The sequence below is a fragment of the Corvus brachyrhynchos genome, unplaced genomic scaffold (genome assembly GCF_000691975.1).
Source record: "Corvus brachyrhynchos isolate BGI_N302 unplaced genomic scaffold, ASM69197v1 scaffold178, whole genome shotgun sequence".
Taxonomy (NCBI): domain Eukaryota; kingdom Metazoa; phylum Chordata; class Aves; order Passeriformes; family Corvidae; genus Corvus; species Corvus brachyrhynchos.
Window position 1 is genome coordinate 2,274,247 of NW_008239304.1, and position 22,860 is coordinate 2,297,106.

Sequence of the window (22,860 nt, forward strand, 5' to 3'; positions counted from 1 at the left end):
GAAGAGAAAGTTGAACAGAAGATAGATATATAGGTTCAAATTCTACCACTGAAATTTAACACTCATTCTAAATACTTATGCTGAAACCTTGAAGTTGGATCCAGTGAATAAAATGTAGTGCAGAAAACGTAGACTTGAAATACCATCCAGAGCCCTCTAAAATCACCATAAAATGGAAGAAGCTCTAGTTCCAGACTGGTGTTTGGCTGGAGGGTTTTTAACCTGTTTCTCCCTGGGATGTTAGTGTGTACCTTGTGGTCTCAGGATGACATGTTCCTTAGGAGCTGTGTCTCTGAATCCTGCCCTGCATGTTCACTCCTCACCCCTTCCTTGAAAATAACTGTGACTCCTGCTTACTTTCCCATTCAGAGCTTTACTTTTGCAAAGTGACTTTTTGATAGGAATCTCCTGCTTTTTGAGGAATCTCCTCCTCTGCATGATGGTCTGGTGGTTCATCAGTCTTTGAAGCAGTATGAAATTCTGGTTAATTCTGTTCTCTGCCTGATGGTTCAAATCCCCATCTGTCACCTCTTCAGCCATCTGGTTATGCAGTCTCTTTTGGAAGCTCTCCATGATTCACAAGGATGCAAGGAGAACCAAAGTAAGGCAAGCATGTCTTTGTTGTGATTAGGATCACTTATCTGGGGGAGAACTGAGTCCTGGTTTCTGCTTGTTTCTCTCAGAACTTATTATTATTTTTAATGAAAATAGGTGAAATGGCACAGCTTCCTTAGAAAGTTACCCTCAGTTTTAGGGGTCCTGTTATTGAATACTTAAAACTTGCATATTTTCTGTATGGAGTTTAGTTCCTTAAAGCTTTGACTTTCATTAGGTGGGTGGGAGGAAATCTTTATCCTGTTTTAAGATGTAGTCCCTAGCTCTTTGAACTTGTTCAGTGCAGTAAATCTTGTCGGACACATATCTTGCACTAACAGCACATCTGAGGCAGCAATTATTTGTAACTCTTTAGATATCCTATTTATCACCTATAAAGGAAGATTAATAGAAAGACAAGAAATGTTGACAAAATAAAATATTTATGTGCTTTCGCTATGTTGTTTGCTCTTGGGTCTCTTACAAATTCTGACCACTTTTGCAGAAATGAAGAGAAAGCTTTACCTAGGTCCTTATGAAATTCCACTAGTGTGGCGCAACATTTTAAAAATGGTTTTTCCTCTAGTCAGGTAAAGACAGCTGACTGTAGAGCATAATGGAAGGGCAGGAGTGACAGGGAAGAGATATACATATGGATTACATTTGGTATGGAGAATTAATGTGCTTCATTCACACTGTGATTAAGTGGAGAGGAAGACCAATTTGTCATTTAGATTACTTTGTGATTTAAAAGTGAAAAGAATGGAAATGAGATTTAAAAAAAAAAAGAAGCCTGTAAAATGAAAGCAAGAGAAACATGGCACTCTGTAGCCTATTGCAGGGTGGACATATTCAGTGAATTTAACCTTTTTTTTCCAAGTGATAAACTATGCATTAGCAGAGTTTGGTATTTTTGTGGGTGCTTTTTATGAATGACAATTACTTGCTGTGAGTTGTTAACAAAGTTGTTTAGTTTTAGGTTCGAACTGTCTAAAAGTACTGTAAGCACTTTATAAGTTGGCAAAAGAGAAAATGACCTTTTTTGGACTGAATAGTTTTCCTAAGAAAAAATCAAACAGTAGTGACAGCAATTTTCTGCATCCTTTTGCAGTCCTGGGGAATTGGAGCCTTTTGGTCCAATTAAGATAACCTAGGAGCTCATGGCATTTCATGCTGGCAGCTAATACTCCTCACAGCCAAAAATCAAATCCAGAGATTCACTTGCTCCAACACTTTTCAGCTCTGCTGTTTCTTCCTGACTAAGCTCCCTTTAGCAATAGTGAGATATAGTGATGAGATGTACGCACTGAACAGAGTAAAAATTTTTCTTTGCATAACCATTGTGAATTCGTATGTGCTTTCCAGTGAAGGGCCAGATTTAACTGCCTTTTCAATAATTTCTCACCAAAAATAATACTTCTGGAATAGGCATTGTCTTCCTGGAGCATATTTATATGGAGAAAATATTTCCCTCTTTTATTAAGGAAATCTGTTCAAAGTTCGAAAGTATTTCTCTTGTACTGGTATTCTTCCATCTTCAAGAAAATGACATTATGGTTATTAGGCATCTGTGTTAATTTAGTTCACATTGCCTAGAAATTGCATCACAGTTGCTGTAAACGTTCTGCAGTCACAAGGCTGTAGCTTGTCCTAATTTTGTGAGTGAAGGGGCCTCCACTAGTGCTTTAATTCAGATAAGAAGCCTGCTTTTGAAGCACATCTGATCAACATTACTTTTCCCCTGGTTTAGATCATGCTGAGAATTTGTCTCAGGGTTCTTCAGCTGTATTCCCTTTGAGTGTATTCCTGGTCCAGCTCAAAATCAGTTTCAAATCAAAGAAACGCCGCCAAGATGTGTCTGGTGTAGATACCCCAGGTTTTAGCACTAGCTGTTTTCTTTCAACAGATTTGCTACACTTTCACTGTAATGCTTGTTAGCGTGGAGAGCACCCAGAATATTAAAGAACAATGCAGGCTTTACATAATTACATCATTTATAGCCCTTAAGCATAATTGTACGTCATTATGAGTATACCCGTGCCCCCATATACATTTCTATTTTTTAAAGCCTCAGAGGCATTCCCCTACATTGTACATTTGTTAATGACAGTAAAATTTGATCAGGTATATTTTTAAGGAAGTCTATAAAAGCATGTGTAGCTAAAACCCTTGGTCTATGTGTAATGGCCAGAAATCCTTTAAAAACTTTACCAGGTACTGAGATAAGGTGCCAGTTGCAAATATGGGATCCACAGAAAGAGTTCTGGTGGTGCAGAATTGCTGTAAACACTTTTCCACCAGCACTGCTCCTAGTGACAATGTTCTTAATGTGGCTTGAAGCAGAAGCAGGGACATGCTGATTGATTCTTGTTCTTTATCACTTTCCTGTGGCAGTAGTCATTCATGGGAATCAGCTGGACAGACGCTGTCACAGAGGAGCACTTGCTGGCTGGGTAGGAGTGGAGCACTAAGCCTCACAGGACTCCTGCAGAATAAGTGTGTTTTCCACTTCACTACCGAGGCACAGGGATCAGACTACTTTCTTAATTTCTGAAGTCAGGTGGATTAGTGAAGGACAGGTTAGGAAAACTGCTGGGTTTCCAATGAGGTTGGAGATTAGCAGCTGTTGTCTGTAATGAGAGTAAAACTGTTAACTGCATGTGAAGAAAAAGCTACAAATCTGTTGGAATCTGCCTGTATCTCTAGCAATAAGCAGCTTAGATGCTAACCATCTAGATTGCAATTTCAGTTGCCATGATTTTGCCAGAATAAATAACTGTTGGGAAAACCTGAAAGTCTTCCAAGTGACCTCCTTGTTCCATACTGATTTTAGACCTTTTAAACTGAGATTATGCTTGTCTGTATGGAAAAAAAAAATCTTAATTTGATGAGAAGTGAAGGTTAGTCATCCAAGATAGCTCTTGCTGTTTTTCTTAAAATCAGCCAAAATCCAATGAGCATAGGAATGCCTACAAGTTGTAGACTGTTTTCATACTTCCCTTTCTGCCTTTTACCTTTTGCAGTGAACAGGACTGTGGAAAAGATGGGAAAGCAATTCATAGTCATGGAATTTAAGACAGTATGACAACAGTACTTTCTGAAGATGCGTCACTTCTGAGTGTTTTCTTTAGCTGCATCTCATTATGTTGGTCTGATAAGAAATTCGTTTTGTTTATATATGTGTGGTGGCAATATGTTTTGTTAGGAACATACAAGAGCTCTGCAACAGTTTTTATATGAATTATGAAAAATCTTTCACAAACAGTGATTTTTTCAGTGTTAAAATTTTGGGGTTTTTTCCTGCAAAATATTTTTCTTAATTTGTTGCATTATATGTGAACCTGATGTTTAAGAACATCTTTAAAGAATTTTTGTGCATTTTTTTTCATCTCATATATGCACAGTGTTGGCATTAATTTCTCTGTTTGGTACATCTGTTAGCTGAAGGTGGTAGAAACAATTCTGTGCTAGAAAAATATGTGCTGGGTAACTAAAATACTGGCATATAAAGCAAAAACTTATACATAAGGATGACAGCGCTGTTAGAGTATTAGTTAATAAGGACTCACAGTGAGTTTTATTTAAAGAAATACAGATATTCTGTGATCTCAATGTGTAGGGATATGTTTGTAGGTGTATACACGTAGACACACAAAATTTTGTATATCTGAATCAGAAGATCAGCGCATGGCTCATCTATCCTCTATTGTCTGGTGTACACATGATTCATACAGCCATAGCTCTATGGAGTCCTGTGCTCATCTTTTCCCCTGGAAAAGAAAGGTCCTGTTCATAGAGAGGAATCTTTAAAGCACTAAGCTGTCAAACCTTAAAAAAAAAAACAAAACAAACAAAAAAAAACATAGGCTCAGTTTTTGAGAATTTGGTCAAATTACTTCCTTTCCCTCCATTTCCAGGTAGTCGAAGGTGTTTCTCTAAAGTGAACGCCATTTATGGAGTAAAGGACTAAAAAGTTGAGAAAAGCTGAGCATGTAAACTCTGTAGATGTGTCTGAGCAGCTAAAACTGCAGCTATTAACAACGATCAGTGCTGTACTACAACTTGTAAATAAATCAGTATAGATTTAGCAAATTATATGTTTTTTACTTTATGGTAAAGAGTGTTTTTGGGTTTTTTTCCATTCAGTTAATTTCTAAAGTATGCAAACAAATTTTACTCTCAGGACAAGTTCAGTCCACTAAATAATCAATCTGATGCATGAAAGTTTCAAACAGTTGTGATCATTTGATAACAGGAAACTAGAATGAAAGTTCTCTGCCTCCAACTTGGTTTAGATATGATTCAGGTATGCCTGTGGTTTGTATCCCTACCTGCATTCTGTTTTCACAACAAACTTCTCAAAACCATTATTAACAATTTACTCTCTATAATTTGTGATGATTATGATGTACATTATAGATGAACGCATCAAAGAGCAAAGACGCACAAAATTGTGGTTCAGTTCTAACAGCTGAGGAAGACAGAGCAAGTTATCTGCTCCAAGTCTTTAAAAGATGTTTAAGCATTTAGCCAACAGTCTGTTACCAGAGGTGCTGGGCACCGAAAAATCTTTAGACTGTCACTATGAGTTTAGGTAGCACAAAGGTCTTTTAAGCTAATTTCTTCTGGTTAAACAAATAACAAAGACTTAAATTGCACCAGAGACCAAGGAGTGTTCAAGCTAATGAAAGCCATGCCTTTGGTCATTTTCTCTGGACTTTAATTCCTACTGAAGTTTAATTCTCATTACATATTTCATGGTTAAAATATAAGCTGAAAAAGGCCATTAAAATATTTAGTTTGAGCTTCTTCATACTGTAAGTTCTTAGTGTCACCCTGTTATTTATACAATTGTCTTGTGACTTATGTACAAGGAAACCCCAAATAGAATGTATAATGTGTGTAGTGTTCTTCTGTAGAAGTATTTATACTAAGGATTATTTCTATTCATTTCAAATTTGCAGTGTCACTTTATTTGAAGATCCCATTGGAATTTTAGGCTTGTATTTTAGGTCTGAAAATAATTTTAAACAATCTTGGCAGTAGTAGAAAAAAAGACTATTGGGTACATAGCTTAGTTGTCTAATTTCTAAATAGTTTAACTGCTAAGGCTGTAAAATAAATTATGTATGGCTTGAATTTAAATGAACAAAGAGTGCTGGTCTTCCTTTGGGGAATAGCTTTAATTTAAAAAGAAAATTATGTTTTTTATGAAACTCTCAGTTGGGAATGCATTTGTTAGAAAAATAACTATTCAGTGTTTTGAAAATATAGTTCTGTTTAAGCTAGAGGCTCAGTAAGAAATCACCATATAGGCAATTCCCATCTAAGAACTAAGCTGCTGATGCACCTAGCTCAGCTGGATTAGTAAAGACAAGACTGTAAATTGAGTTCTTGTAAAATGTGTCTCAAAAAATGAACATGTACAAGAAGGAAGTTGTGGGTAATTTGTTCTCCTCTTCACTGCTGGGGGGCATGAAATCCTGTGTGAGCACCACTGAAGAAATTGAAACCTGGCTTTTGTGGACCAGGTGTTCAAAGCTTCATTTATCTGTTGGATTTTTTTGGTCTCTTTATTTCTGTATGTCCAGCAAAGCAGCTTTGTTCTGCTTTCCCATTATCATAGATTCATTTTCTCGTGGCTCTGGGCTACATTGTGGAAGAATAGTGGAGCTGCCAGTTTTGATCTATAGATCTTTCCTGTAGACTTTGGAATTTCCTGCCCCCCTGCTTATAGACATGGCAGCCTCAGAGCTGTGTAGTAGCCAGTCTTGCCTGGGACGTCTTTGCCAGGTTACCTCCTCACATACGTCAGGAGCTCCTGTGTGAGGAAGGTCACCCCTCTTCCCTCAGCTGCCCAGTAGGAAGACAACCACATCCTAGGGCTCTCCTACCCCTTTTCCTACCCCAGGAGTGGTGCAGTCACAGTTTTCTGTGTAAAAGGGTGTCATTCCTCAGATGTGTTCAGACACTTCTGCATCTGCGCTGTCTGAGGGTGCCATTCCTAAGTACTACGTTTCTAAGGCCTATGTTTCATTTGTGTGACAACAGGATCTGTGCTGTTATTGCTACTTCTCTGTTTTGAAATAGCATTTCTCAGGCTTCAGCTTCTGGGGTTTTTTTCCTCTTTTTCTCTTGCATGCCACTTCAGACACTTGTTAGGCCTTGGGTGCTTTGTTGTGTTTTTCTAGGTTGGGGATGGGAGAGAATTACTCTTCTTTGAGGTGAACCTCCTTAACTTCAGGTGTTTGGTTAAGCCTTCTGCTCGCTGTAGAGATTTCTCTGCCTTCAAAGAGATGCTTGCCAATAAATGATTGGGTGAATGTTTTCCTGATGTGATGAGGAGGCTGTTTGGAAGAGGGGAAGATCAGCAGGACATTTGGACACGTGTCACAGAAGAAACCCTTCAGATGATGATGTTAGAACACTGATCACTTTATGCAAAGCCACAACATGAAAAGCTCTGTATCCCATCGTAAGGTAAAACAGTTCTGGGACCAACCTCTGTCTTAGGGTCTGCTTACCTCTGTTTTCCCAGATAATGCAGCTGTCTGCTTCATAGGGAGAGTGAAGAATAAAAAAATTGACTTTTCAATACCTGCCTCCTAAAAAGTGTGCATGTGTGTACACACTGTGCCATATGCATGACTCCAGAGTACTCAAAACTGCTCTCTGATTCTTTTAGTTGTGTAACTCCAAAGAGATATCCTAGGAACTTTTTGTACTTCTCATGCTGGATATTTTCAGCTTGGGTTAGATTTCTCTACCTTTGAGGATTTTATTGGCATTACTCACAGACCAAGAACTATTCCGTTCTGGTATTTGCCTTAAAGGTTTTGCAATGCATAAAAGGGAAAAACTGTTATTTCTATTGATTCACCTTCAGACCACATAGCCAATTCAAAGAGAAATAACTAAGTGAAGAGAAATTACTAAACGGCAGAAAGGAACAAGGAATATGTTCCTGGGCCTCCATCTGAAAGGTCATATACCTGGCATCTTTTGAATGTCAAGCCTGAAGATGAGAAAGCACTGTAAATAAGCCAGTGCCTTTGCATTGCTGGTTGGCAAGCTGCCTCACTTGCTCTTGCTGTCCTTCCCGTCAGGATCTGTCACTGTGAGGGAGATGATGAAAGCCCCCTCATCACGCCGTGTCGCTGCACGGGGACCCTGCGCTTTGTTCACCAGGCCTGCCTGCACCAGTGGATTAAGAGCTCGGACACACGCTGCTGCGAGCTCTGCAAGTACGACTTCATCATGGAGACCAAGCTCAAACCTCTCCGGAAGGTAGGGTGTTTTGGGGTTTAATTGTCCTCAAGTGTCAGAGCTCCAGAATGGCTGTGAAAAGTGCAAGCACTGTTAAAGAAACATCTGTCCAAAATGGCTTTGTAGTTGCTGTTGTTAATCAGTCCCAGTGATTTTATTCTTACATTTAAGCTGGTTAATTTTCAGCAGCAGAGAACTTGACTGAAGACTCTCTTTCATTACACATACAATATAAATGCACAAAAAATAGTCTTTTGTTTTAGACTTTTTATCTTCAGCTTTTTGGTGTTGGTTCATCTGCCTATTTCATGTTTTGCTCTAAAGTAACACAGTCCAGTTCACCCAGTAATTTTTACATGGAGCCCATAACTTTAGGTGGAGAATGATGCTTATACCAATGTGGAGACAGAAGTTATAAAGTAACACAGTCAATTTAGCTGCATCTGTTGTAGCTGTTACACTCATGGGCAAATTAATCACTTCTATATTAAAATTAGTTAATGGAATTTAAAATACAGGGTGACCTTGCATCCTGAATGTCATATGTATGTTATCTGCACTCATCTGTTTTCTAAGATAAATCAATATAATGTAACACAGACTGTCAGTATAGGAGAGGTGAAGAGTTTATTAAACATATGTGGCTCTGTTTTCCTGGGAGTGGATAATTTCTCTCCAAATTTTTATTTTAACATGCTCTCATCCTTCTGGAGTTTTGTTGAATCTTTGAGTCAATCTGGAACTGGGCAAGTTTTGATTTAAAATAAATTTCAGAGTGAGAGCCCTTGACAAACATGTAGAAACTATTACTTATGACTACCATTTGCCTATATAGTAGTGTTTTAATGGGAAAAGACATTTTGTTTTTGTCAGCCTTGCACACGTAGCAGTAGTTCAGAAAAAGGAGAATCAATGGAATTCCTTCACATTTCCCATTCAGAGGAATTTTCTAGTAAGTCCCTGGTGATAAAACACTTCTGAAGAGAGAATTTGGGCTAATTTGGCAAGCAAAGCTTGTAACAGAAAAAGACACAGTTCTCAAATGCCGGGTAGATCTGACCACGTAAGCTAGAAATTGAAACAGATGTAAATAGAAAAAAAAGGTGGCTAAAAACTTAATTATATTGACTTCAGTTTTAGTAATTGCGGATAAATTTTAACTAATGTGACAGGATGAGTGAGATAATTTTATAAAAAACCCTGCCTGTTGCATATCTTTTTTCAATTTTTTTCAATATATATATATTTTTTCAATATATATGTTTCTATTTTCAAACCAAGTTGCTTTAAGATCTAACATCTAACAAGTACTCTCACAACAGCTATTTTTCTCAAGAGAATACACCGATATTGGTATTTTTAACAAAAGCCTTTTCCTGGTTTTGTTAGATAATACAGCATCTTTTATAAAAGGGAAACAAGATTTATAGCAATCAAGGAGAAAAAGAATGAAAAATGTGCATATCTTGATATCAGAAGTAGGCACTTTTAACTCTGTGTGTGGTCAGTGCCACATCTCCTCCCCCATTTAGAGCGGTAATGCAATGCCTGCAAGTCTGTAATTTCTTAACTGAATGATTGCCACCTTATTCAGCTTATCATTGGTTCTCAGGTCTGTTTTAGATTTCTGACATTGGAAAGATGAACCTCTTCTTTCAGGCAGGATATTTTTGTTCCTGCTCAAAGCAGTACTCAAAAGTAGTTTATCTGCCTGGCAGTCTATGCTGGCAACATTCCTCCCTTCAAATGCAATGCTAACAAATACCTGTATGTGTTGAATGGACCCAGCATATAACTTTCTTATAAGTCACACCCATTTCAGAAACCAAAGTTTCCAAAGATTTCAAAGTTAGAATTAGTTGTCCTTTGGCATTTATAGCATTCAGCTGTGACACCCTTCACGTGTTACATTTATTTAAACATATGATCCTTACTAAGTGTGAGCCATCGCTATCATTCACAAATTTCTGAAACACTAAACAGTTTATGAGAAACTGTTTTGCAAACCAGGTGTTTTGACAGCTGTAGCGGTGAACTTCCACCCAAACATCCTTTATAAAAATCACTGAAACTGTTTTGTTTGGGTTTTTTGTTTGGTTTGGTTTTTTTTGGTCAAAACCTATATATTTTGCAAAAGTGGAAAGTCCCAGTGGAACACTGTCAAATTTCTTGGCAGCTTTTATGAAGCCCAAAATCTCACCTTTGGGGCACTCCTTGGAAGTCTGTTTTCAAAAGATTAGCACAAAGGGTGGTTACCAAAGACCGAAGTACTGTGGGACAGGCAGCTCCTAACACAAAGCTCTCCACAATCCTGTCTCCTTGATGCAGGATCTGAAAAGCATTACGGACTCTGGGATTTCCAGACCTTGAGAGCTTTGGGTTTTGCTAAGGCTTGGTTCTGTACTAGACCTCAAGAGCCTTCAGGCCCTAGCACTAAATCTGGCCTGTCTGCAGTGAATCAAAATTTCCAAACTTCTGAAATTCTCTTGTCATGATGGCAGGGACATTATGAGTAGTTATATCTGAAAACAAAGCAATTCTTGTCAACTTTGTTGGATGCTGACTGGAACAGCAAAATTGACCCAAAAACGATTATTAATTTTGCTAATAAGCTTTGAGGAATTCTGAAAACAGATTTCTTTTCAGTGCTTCCTGAACAGAAGATGACATATTTTGTTTCAAGAAAGGAGTGCCTTTTCAATTCCATAAGAAACTAATTTATTAAAAAAATAAAAAGGAATTTGTTTCCCCTAGAGTGAAAATTCCTGGCCAGCTCCAGATGATGCAATTTCCATTGGACCCGGCTTTGAAGTAACATTCTACAAGTGGAAGGGCTGCATCTCTTAACCAGTTCTGAATTTTTGATTCTTAATCTCTCTCATCACTCATGATAAGAGATTCTGAAGTTTGGTTACTGACTGTGCCTTGTTTCATTATGATGAATTTTATCATAATGTCTTTTTAAAATTCCTACTGCTGGTCTCCTGAAGGGAAAAATTTACAGACTACCAAACTTAATTACAGAAATCTATACTTTTGCATTTTGCAGTATCACAAAAGCATGATTTAAATATAAAACAAACTATTTAATTCAATAGTGAATTACCATCTTTATTTATGCCTCAGCCTTTCATGCACCCTCAATGTTTCATAACAGATTTTTTATCAAGTCTAAGGTTTTATAGCACAAGTGTTTTAGAATATCATGCCATATCTGTTAGCACCCATAAGTGATAATGTAGAGCATACTAAGTTAACATAAATTAAGATAATTGCTATTAAATCAATAGGTTTGTGCCAATGTGCAACAGTTCTTTAATTAGAGAATCCCTGAAAGCACCAGACATCAAATAAAACTCAGTTTAATCATTTTAGTGAGTCTTTGCAGTGAGGTAATCCTTTTAAGCATTGATCAACAGACATTGCAAGTGTTTCATACATTTGGACAGGTCTAATTACTCAGCTCAAGATAAATATAGAGATTAAATATTAATCATTGCTTAGTGTTTCTGGTTTATTTCTCAGGGTCTCTGTTACATCTGTCTGTCATTATAAATAATACAGTTGCATTTGTAGCTTTGCCTCTCAGCACCTGCAATCCGTGATGCAGAATTTATACAGTGACTTTATCACAGAAGGAATTAGAAAGTGGTGAGAAGCTTGTGTGAGTTCCTTATTGACCTTGCTCAGGTAAAACATTTTTTCTTTCAAAAGGTGCAATCCCAGAAACTAGCACCTGCATTTCATATCTCTTGAATTTGGTGTTTGAAGACTAATAGAAACAGAAATTAAATGAAAATACCATGAGTATGAAATGGATTAAAGTAAATTAAAAGGAGCTTAAAATGGAGAAATGTCTTTAAATAGAGATTTCTCAACAGTGTCTTGCTATACTTCAAAATACTTTTCATATTTAAATTTTTCTATCCATTTAAGATGTCTGGTGTCTGATGCGATGTCTTACTTTAATGCATTATCCCAACAGATTATTGTGTGGTGTCAGAGATGTCTATTTTCTCTCTCAATTTTATTTTTGAAATGATTTACAAATAATGTCTTATTTATGTGAGGCATAAGCAATATTGCACATTATTACCATGTGGTTGCTCTTGGTCATTAAGGAAGAGCAAGTCAATTTTTTTGTTTGCAGAAGCATTATGTACCAGTTGAGCTTAATTTTCTGTCTGATAGAAAGGGTGTCTGAATTTACCCCTTTTAAAAAATAGAGAATTGGGAATTTTCTTTTGGTACAGAGTGATATGTTTCTATTAAACTAAACAGAAGCAAAAGCAAATGCTGATAATGAAATAAACTTGATCTTATATTTTGAATGTGTACATATACCTTCTAAGTGCTTACCACTCTTGTATTCTGTATTTGCTTATATGCTGATATAAAAAAAATCTGGTAGCATGCCTGAAAAATTCAGCGATGGCAAAATAAGGGTGGGGTTTTTTTACTTTTGGTTCAATGGTAGCTGGGTAATTCATATTTACATTCCTTATTTAAGGGTATGGTGATCACTGCCAAAAGCCATAGAACCTGCAGAGAAATTTCTGTGATATATTGCTATTAAATCAAAAGTGCTTGCTGTTAGAAACTACTTCTGCCAGAGTAAACTCAGAAGTGACCAGAAGAGTCGCACAGGAAAAAACCCCAAACTTTTGAGCAGTCATTACCACAGTGCTTGCTGTTTGATTCTTATTCCCTGTGCTGTGAGGTATGAACCACCTGGCTTTCTCATCACTTTTCTAATAATGCTCATGATAAGAAGTGATACCAAATATTGCGTAGGACTTTCTGTGGGACAAGTTTCCTTTTAACCCAATTTGATGAATATTTTGCCATCTTCAACATAGAAAGAGCTCCTGCTTTTTTTTTTGTTTTGTTTTTTTATTTCTGGTGCAGTTACGTATTGTCGTCAAGGCAACCTGCTCCAGCGTTATCTTTCTTCCAGTAAACTCTCTCAAAACATCAGTAGCCTCAAATAATTGCCTGCAATATGTGGGGTCAGACACTTCGCCAGTATGCACAAAGGCACAATGCTATTACTTTCTTGTAATATCATGGCTATCATGTCATTATAGCAAATAACTTTGGGCTCAAGGGACAATGTGTATATTAAAGCTTGTAAAGTAAAAATAATTCTATAGCATTTATATCCTGTTCTGATGCCCTGGGGATGCAAGGGACTACTTTGTTCAGACAGTTGTATTCTTAATTTTTGAGGATAATAGAGCATTGCTGCTAATTTATCTGTATCTAGATAGCATGCTGTAGTTCACAGAATAATGCTGTCTTGCCTTTTCTGCCACAAGAGCAATACTAGAACTTAACTTTCTTACAGTGGTAGAATTTGTGCTAGCCTGCCATCTCCGTATGTCTTTCTCTTCCATTCAAAACACAGCTTTATTCACACAGCTGTTCCAGTTCCCATGGACTTCTGACAAAAGATTCTCGTACCTCTTACCTTGAAACCATCATAGCATACCCTTAGGCTTGCTAAAAGTCATCCTACCTGTGATGCTTTGCTGGGACACCCCCATGTGCAGCATCCTTCCTGGAGGTGGAGCAAGATGTTTGTACTGTCATTGCTTTGAACTTGCATTCTTTTAAGAAGCAAATGAAAAATATACAAGAAAATTAAATGAAAACTCTGTCCTCTTCTAATTAAATGCCAGGAACCAAACTGGCTACTTCTGCTGCTCAGTAGCATTTACAAAAGCAAAGGGAATTTGGGAGATTGTTCAGCTCTGGGTATTAGTATTGTTATCCACCATCGCACAGAACCACGAACATGAGCTCTGGGAGGTACAAATCTTCTGTGCTTTCTGAGGCTGAAATAAACAGTTTGATTTGAGCTGTTTTACAGATGCAACTTGCATCAAAAGATTCAATTTCCATTTTAGTTTGAGAGCCCTATTCCATCCTGCAGTTCATCAGCCTCTCTCTTATTTTTTAAGAACTTGGGGTCTCCTTTTCATTTTTTTATTTCAGCCTTCTCAGTGTTTTGTTTTACAGCTTGACCTCATCAATAGCTATAGCCAAGGAAGGGCTGGAAAGCTGAAGCATTGAAAATAATTAAGAGAATCTCTGGCTTTACAAATAAAGAAAGTGTAAATGGAATGCTGACACAAAATGTATAGCTAGTGATAGGAAATTTAAAGAGCATAATCAATCCAAGCATTGACCTAAACCAGTCACTGTTATTGATGGAGTTTTCTAAAAATGCCATTTTTACCTTTTAATTTTGAAGTAGGAACTTTACCAACTCCCATGGGAGAGGGCTGCTATTCATGATCTGATTAATGTGCGTAATTAACACATACAATTTGGTTTTTGCCTCAAATTTATTTTGCCTGGGACCTATTGGTGTGAGAATGATCTGTTCACAGGTTGATTCTTTCTGGTGGAATGCATGCTAAAAATGGCTTAACACAGTGATGTTCTCTTGAGCACAGAAATTCCAGTAATGGATCTAAATTATGATCAAAATGGGATAACTTTTAGTTTATTCGGGTTTGGTGGTTTTTGTTCATTTAATTTTATTCCTGTAGCATTTTATTAAAATTATTGGGAAAAAATTAAAATTTCCCCCTTTTGTCAGAATGAATAGCTTCCCTTAGCTCTTTACTAGAGCACTAGGCTGTAGTTTTGTGTTAATTACTGCATCTTTCCTCAGCACAAATTTCCTCTATTTTATTTTTATTTAATTGGATCGAAAGAATCTCTCTTGTGGGAAAATTAAAAGACAGAGAAGGCAACTGTAGCTATACATTGGGAAGTCAGAATTCTTGCTAAAGCCACATTTATAGATAATTAAAAGCATCAGCTCCTCTTTTTAATCTTTATTTCATGGCCATTGAGACATATGCGTAGATACTGTATAGATAGCTGCAAAAATAGGTTATGTCTAGGTATGTTTAAACAACAACGTATTTAAAAATACCATGGTTTTGGCAAAAAAAAGGACATTTAAATCAAACCACATCTTTGTAACAATTTGGACTGATTCTCAGCAGGCTGAACAATTTGACGTTGACGAAATTAAGCACTGTGATGAATACTGGAGAGAAGGCGATTGAAGTAAACACTCTCTAATAAAACTGTGATCATATACTACAGGTATGGTTTAGGTACCTAAAACAACAGATCTTCAGAGAAATTCCCTTCAACGGGACATGACTAAAAGACTAGAGGAAGTGGAGAGGTGTACAAAACTGTCATAGGATGTTGGTCTCCAGCATGTTGCTATATCCATTTTTCTAATTTCTCTCCTTTTCCGATTTCTACCATGCTGTCCGAGCCTTCTGTCCACATCCATCACACTGTAAACACCCAGATGTGCAAAGGGAACCCATCCCACTTGGTATTCAAAGACAGAGACTCAGGCACGGACTGCTGGGAGATGGTTTGTTATGGCTCCTGTAGTGGAGAAAGGACTTGTGGTTGCTTTGACCCCAGCAGAATCCCTCTCAAATTCACCACTGAGCCTGTCTCATGGCTGCTTTTGTATTGCCTAAAGAATACATACCACAAAATGCAGCAGCCCCACCTGCTTTGGTTGGAAAGGGAAATCCCAGCATAACTGGTCTTGCAGCAAAATTATGGTCTGTGCTCTTGTGGTATGGCACATCGATTGTTTTTTTTATGGTTTTCTCTGTGTGTGTGTGTGTGTGTGTGTGTGTGTGTATGTATGTGTGTCTAAGTTGTTTGAGAACCAGACTGTGATTTAAAGGTATTTGCTACTCAGTGACTGGAGCAAATGTCATGCCTTCAATTAGATCTGCTGCTCTTTTGGAAATACAGACTAGACAGAGGCAGGAGTCGACAACTGCTAAAGGAACAAAAGTGACAAACTAGATCCTTTTGATAGAATGATTGTAGAAATACTGTTGGGAGAGCAGACAACCGCAGCATCTGTTTCTGTTCTTGCTAACCGTGATAAAAGTTAATGGAGACATAGATTCTACCCCTTTTATCCATGTTTCTTTATGGGTTACCAACATGTAGCTTGTTTTTTGATTTTTGAGTAATAAAGGCATGTGCCCAGGTATCTGAAGTAAATATTTTCGAGAGTTCTACATGGGTGCCTGTTGTTCTTAGTACAAGGAATTCCCCATAGTTTTACATTATGGTGGTAGTTCACTCTTGATCAGTGGTTTAATGTTTTTCCTGCAGTTTATCTGTTAGGATTATCTTTTTAGATAAGGTAGCTGAAGTGTACTGTGCTTGGAGATAATGATCTTTTTCTTAAAGGTCTTACAAGCCAAGAAAAGAAAAGGTCATTGTAAAAGAGGAGTTCATGATAGCACTGAAGGCTCTATTGAACAAAAAATTGGTTAATGTCTTTTCAGCGTTCAAAGAAGATACTTGGAAACTAAACACTTTGTCAAGTACTTCTGCATTCTATATATTGATGTAAAGCAATTTATAGCAGATGGGAGCTAGAAAGAGGCTCCCAATATGGAGAGATTATGCTATAATTACTTGCCACGGGGTTTCTTTCACATCTCTCTGAAGCATCTGGTGTTGGTCTCTGTCCGAGACAGAGCATTTGATGAGAGGGACATGAGGTCTAGCTGTTCCTGGATCACCAAAGCATAGCATTTTTTTTGGTTTAGTCTGTGTTGGGATCATTAGGATGCAGGTACTGAAGTTCTTTTAGTAGGTAGATGACAAGTATTCTCAATACTACTTTCATATTGCAAAAACAGCTACTTCATTTTAGAAATTATACTCTTGAATTACTTAATTTTTACACTTCTTAATTTCTACACTTCTCTTTTACACCTTTTAAGGGTTTTCTAATTGATGTCATGCACAGCTAAAAATTGCATAAGCTTGTGAAGAGTCATACTGATTATATCACTTAAGTCCAGCTGTTTTAATTGTCTCTTAGAAAAGAAATAACGTGCCATCTTGATTACAATAAAACTGAATTATTAGTTCTTTGCAGATGATAATCTTAAGGTGTTTATCAAAGTAAGATTTTTCATTATGTATTTCTTTTATTACTCTACATATGCATATCACACAAAAGTGAATTGTGTTTTTCTTTAGAAATGAAGCCATTTCTGGTTCAGTTTTAAATTTTTAATAGGTGTTTTAAATACACCACAGAAATTCTCTCGAATTCCAGCCACGTTTGTTTAGTATCTCCTAAGCACAGAAACAGATCTTGGGCAAACTTCAGACAGGTTTACCAGACAATGATCTGTGCTAAACGTCCAATGGGATAACTAGATCAAGGTAAGGTTGTGCACAGATAGGGCCATATGATGCACCAAGTGACATGGGATTTTAAAAATTCATTTTATTTCCCTGTTCAGTGATTATCATAGCAGGGGTCTAGTTATGGCCTTCTATTTTTGATCCTTAAAAGAGTTTCTTCTCTGGGATACATTTTTGATAAAAGGCAATGACAAATATTGACTGAATCTGCTCAGTTCTTCCTTCTCTCTGGATGTGTCTGGGAAAAAGAACACAGTGTAGGTGTTTTCATGGCTCAAACCCTTCTCTTGTCATACATCAGACCTGGCACATTCTGTTGGACTGTCTGAGGGGCATTTCTCACCTTTGAGCAGGATGTGGGGACACATGCTTTGTCCTTTAAGACACAGTCCCCACAGTAGAATCTGCAACCACGTTGTTTAGATGGCACAGAGAGGCCCAGAATGCTTTTATTCAAATAACAAGGTTTGAATTCTCATCTCCTATGAACTCTTCAAATCTCCACGAGGCTATTTTATTCTCCCAAAGTGAGTGGAGCCCTGTTGTCCTTTATTACTATTATTTCTTCCTCTTCCACCCACTACACAAATTCCCTTCCGCAAACTACCATGGCAGCTGCTTTCCTCCAGCTGCTAGGCTGATAGCAGTGAACAGCTCAGTGTGGAGCCTGAGCCAATTAGTACTGCAACAAGTGACCAGAAAGCCCTCCCTAATATAAATGACTCTGAGCTACATGTTCAGACTATTGACATATCTTCACTGCTCAGCTCACTTCAGCATACACCGCTGAAGTTCTTTTTCAAAAGTGCTGGCTAAATCCTTTGGGTCGAGTTTCGGGTAAGATCTTTTTCTGTGTTTTTAGTCTGTGCACAGAGTGCAGTTTCTACAACAGCCCGTAGTAGGTAATTTTAGCCTTTATTTTGCAGGCATAATTACTTTAAGATAAAGGTTTTCTCAAAGTATTTCTTTAGAGAATTCTTTAGAAAGAATTCAGGAAATATTGCATGATGACTTTAGCTCTAGGCGAGAGCAGAAGTCCTTCCATCTGTGGGTGTCGTTTACATACATTACAATACATACATAGTCATTTTTTTCTGCTGAATGATGGATAGGGAGAAAAATGTCAGGAAAAATATTTAATATTAGCAGTGTCATACCCCTACCCGATTCCCCTGTCAGACCTCCTTACATGCAATTTTTAAAACAGGGTTCCTGAAAATATCCAGGAGTTAAAAGTCCAGGCATTCATAGCATATTGCAAAGCAGCCCATTAACTTCACCTTCAGTATTTGACATCCTCAGTGCTGAGCCCCTGCAGAAGAGAGACCGTCAGCTGTTAGAGGTGTGAACATGCAAACCTGCAGTAGAAGTGCAGTTGCTTCAGGACATCAGTGTAGACAAAAATCTGTAGCCAGTGCGACAGAAGCTTACCATGAGCAGGAGGCAACGTGTGGACACAAAGTGGAGGATGGGAGCAGGCAGGCAGCAAATCTATAATGTGAAGGTGGGGAAAAGAAACACAAGCAGCAGAGTTTGCTGAGTGCCATTGTGAGGTGTGGAAACAGCTTTTGTGTGAGCAATGTGAAGCTTTCGGTTCTGCATTGGGCCATCATGAAACCACTTTGCAGAAAGTGTAATGTATGGGAAGGAATTAAAATTGCAGATCTGTTTCTGTTAGGAGAGGCTGTGTTGGAACGTAGGATATGAAGCAGCATGCCCACACTCGGAGTGTTTTCAGAACATACTAAACAAAATATCTGTAATTATTTGTTGCATATTGATTAATCAAGCTTTTATTAGAAGTGACATGCAGGGAGGCAGATTTTTGTCCTTTAAAATAAATATGAGAGATTTTCTCAAACTACGTTACAGGAAAGGGAAGTGGTTGGCTACACATGATTTACAGTTCCCTGTATGTTATTAGGGGTTTTTTTTCTTTTTTCTTTTTTTTTATTTTCCCAGAAGACTCATGACTCATAATTACGGGAGTGGGATTTAAAATCAGTAACCATTCTCTTGAAATTTCTGAGTGAAATAATCTTTAAAAACAAAAGCAAAATGCAAGGTAGAAACCTAGAACAGGGTACAGTTTTACAGATGCCACTTTAAAGATTATTCCAAATTTCTCTGGCAGTAAAGCATAGGAATTCCGACTGAGGTTCACGTTATGTTTTAGAAGCAGCTGTAAGTAGTAGTTGGGGTGGGACGAGTGTTTCTGATCACATTGACAACCCAGTTTCTTTCCATTCTGGTTTCTTGGTAGGAACCTGTGAGTCAGGCAGTCTCCTACCACCCTCCAGTGGTTTTCAGAGCACAGTGCAAGCAACGTGTTCGGAAAGCTTATTCAGAACATAAAAAGGGGGCTGGGGATATTCCAAGCTTTCTAGTGGGGACACATATTGTTACACTTTGGATTGGTGACTTGTGTAAAAGGTCTTTTGGTCCTGGTTAGATGTTGTAAAGTGTTCTAGCACACCTGTTCTGTGAAGCATTATGATATTCATGTGGTTGCTTGCACATTAAACCATCTGCATCTGTGATGATTTCCAGTCTTTCTTTGCATTGCTGCCAGGATTACAGAATCTGTGGGTGTGACAATTGGATGTACAACAGTGAAGGGGTGCTTTGTAGGGGGCTGGGCAAAAAGCTACAGTTTTTCTATGAATTTAGTAGCTCAATAATTTGCAAGTCATGATAAATGTCTCCTCTGGCTGTTAATCTTCCATTTCTTTCTCTTGTTAGTCTCTAGAGCACCTTAGGAGTACTAACATCTACGTTTCCAAGGAAAATTGCATCTGTGTACTTAATTTTGTGCTATTTTCTGTTCTTGGTGGCATCTGATATTCTATCCATGGTATGTCACAGTGTCATCAACCTGATGACATTTTTCTTGGAGATCACTGACCAAGGTAATAAAAAACATGACACAATTTATCTTGCTATTATGAATGTAGCAAGCCGTGAGAACTGCAGGACCTTGAAAACACAGCAGAGATGAATTTATCAGTGGTTAAGGAGGCATTAATGCACTGTGTGACATGAAAGGTAGCACCTGCCAAACCTCCCCACACAACTTTAGGCTGTATCAAGTCCTGGACTATAAAGCACAAGTAAAAGGGGCCGATGCTTTCATTGCTCAGTATATTGTTGTCTCGTCCTTTGTTATGGATTTTAAAGCCATTTTCATTTCACATAACTATGCTTTTGTCCAAGCAAGTCTGTTCTGAAACTAACAGTTATTTTTTTGATATAATTCTATCATGAAAAATGTAAAATAGGGAATTGCACTTTCCTGCTCCAGGACAACATAAATTGCTGGCTCGTCTACTAACGTCACTCATCTAGTAGAGAGTGAGAGTAGCTCAGCCAACCTAAAATACGTGAGTAGGATGGGGAAGTTACATCAGCTACAACTGAGATCACCAGAAGCATAGCACAACGTTTAATTGAATTTTCCCTTTTGAGTTCAGCCCATAATCACCAAAGCTGAGAGAACTGGGACTGCAACAGGGCAGGGCAAAACAGAAGAGCAGCTTTGGGTCACACTAAGAACTGTAAAATGCTCCCAGTTATCTGTCTGTGAGAGATGGAGTCTCTCCTTGGACCTTACTCCTTTCTTGAATCCCAAATTCAGTAGTACAAGAGTACTACTTCTTGTACTTCAGGAGTACAAGATATTCTGCACAGTCTTCCAGTCCCATAATCACCCATGCCCTGGTGACCTCTCCCGGTGTCTTGGCAGCCCCCTTCTGTCTGGTGTGGTAACGTGTGCGTGGATGGAAGAGACCGACAGGCAGGCAACGAAGGCAGGTAAGGAAAGGCAAGGCAAGGCAGGCAGTCTTGTGGGAGAAGAAAAGGGGCCAGTTAGAGGAAGCAGAGTCCAGTAGGCCTTGGCATGCTTTCTGGCTGGATTTGACCATGGGATGTTAGGAAAAAGGCCTGCTTTAGCCAATTTCTGCTGGCTCCCTCTCCTTATATACTTTTCTTGTAAATCTCAACAGAATTCTGTGAGCTTGTGCCTTTATTTACCTATCCTGCCTGCTGGTTGGTTGATTTTGTCTGGGTTTTTTCCACCTACAAAATGCTTACCTTTAGACTAATGGGACCAGCATTCATCTTTGACTGGGCATTCAGATCAACACTAAGGCTTTTGAGTATGTTAGAGAGTAAAATAGCTATAATGAGATTGCACATATACATGACAATGACAATTTTGCACAGAGTCTTCTCTCCAAGAGACCAAACGGTGTAGCATCAAAGTTGAAATGACAGACAAACTCTTTTTTTAAGAACAAATCACTCTTCTTCATGTTCTATGTTGATCTCTCAAAAAGCATCCACAGGTGAGTGAAGAGCTAGGGTAAAACCCTTTCTTCCATCTGGGCAAAGACAAGGTTTCTTTCTTTGGAAAGACAGTCTGTTACAAGACTTGAATTGAATTTTCTCTGGAAAAAGGATGAAAGTGTCCAGGTGAAAGACTGTGTTACCTGGTGACTGTAAAGATGTAAGACTGTGATAATGCCACATACTGTCTGGTCTGACCACTGAATATTATGTACATGGACTACAATGAATATAAAGTTTTGGAGTTTTATTACTTAAAAAAAAATCTAATACTTTTTTAAAATCTCCCATTTTTCCAGACTGCCATACAAAACCCAGCAAGCTCAGTTTTCACTCCTAAGTAGATGTATCAGAAACTGCAATGAGGTCTCAGCTAATAAATAAACTGATGGCTCTGACTCTTTGTATATTACTCAGGAAATACTTTCATCTTTCTAAACAGTTATTTTTGCTTTGTGTTCATGAAGCATGATCAGCAGGTCAGGGGAAGTGATTCTCGAGAGACCCCACTAGGATTGCTGCATCCAGCTCTGGGGTACCCACACAGCACATGTTGGAGTGAGTCCAGAAGAGACCACAAAAAATGATCAGAGGGCTGGAGCACCTCTCCTGTGAGGAAAAGCTGGGACAGTTAGGGTTGTTCAGCCTGGAGAGAAGGTGGCTCCAAGACCTTATTGCAGCCTTCCAGTACTTAAATGGGGCCTGTAAGAAAGGTGGAGCAAACTTTTTAGCAGGGCTTGTTACAGTAGGACAAGGGTTAATGATTTTAAACAAAACAAACCAAAAAAAGGGTAGATCTAGACTACATTTAGAAGAACTTTTTTATGATGAGTGGTGAAACAGTGGAACAGGTTGCCCAGGGAAGTGGTAGGTGTCCCATCCTGGGAAACATTAAGGTCAGGTTGGACAGGGCTCTAAGCTGTTCTAATTGAAGATGTGCCTGCTCATTGCAGGGGAGTTGGACTGGATGACCCTTAAGGTCCCTTCCAACCCAAAATATTCTGTGATTCAGAGAATTTTGTCAAGGGCTAGAAAATGTTCTAGAGATTGTGTTTTGAGGCAACAGCTCTGAAACATGTCTTTAACTGCCATTAAAGACTGTAATTTGTTTGGCCTGGTATGTCCTGCTCTACAAGCAGGAAGAAGTATTTCTGAGAGTTCTTCCTCTTGGTGATGTGGCACTGACCCTCCTCACGTTTTTCTGCAGTTGTGCGCCTTCAAAACGTAGCGTGACAGCAAAGAGTGTTCAGAGTAGAATGGCCATGTTGGTTCAGGTTGAAGGCTAAACATTTAGCTTGGATGGCATCTCCAGCTCTAGCCTAAGGAATTTAGAGAAATTTGTTATTCCCCAGAAAAAAATTTTAAAAAAATCCCAAATGGTGAAAACAGGTAACAAAACCAAAACAATCCAGAAACCTAAAC

At 38.2% G+C, this 22,860-nt stretch overlaps 1 protein-coding gene across 7 annotated transcripts in view; it reads left to right on the forward strand.

Moving 5' to 3' along the window:
- The window catches only part of MARCH1 (membrane associated ring-CH-type finger 1), a 153,822-nt gene that overhangs the window by 123,372 nt on the left and 7,590 nt on the right, over window positions 1-22,860 (forward strand). For all 7 annotated transcript variants that reach the window (XM_017740623.1, XM_017740619.1, XM_008638590.2 and 4 more), the window contains one exon: window positions 7,701-7,881. In XM_017740623.1, the coding sequence (XP_017596112.1) occupies window positions 7,701-7,881 (181 nt within the window). The remainder of the gene's footprint in view (window positions 1-7,700; window positions 7,882-22,860) is intronic.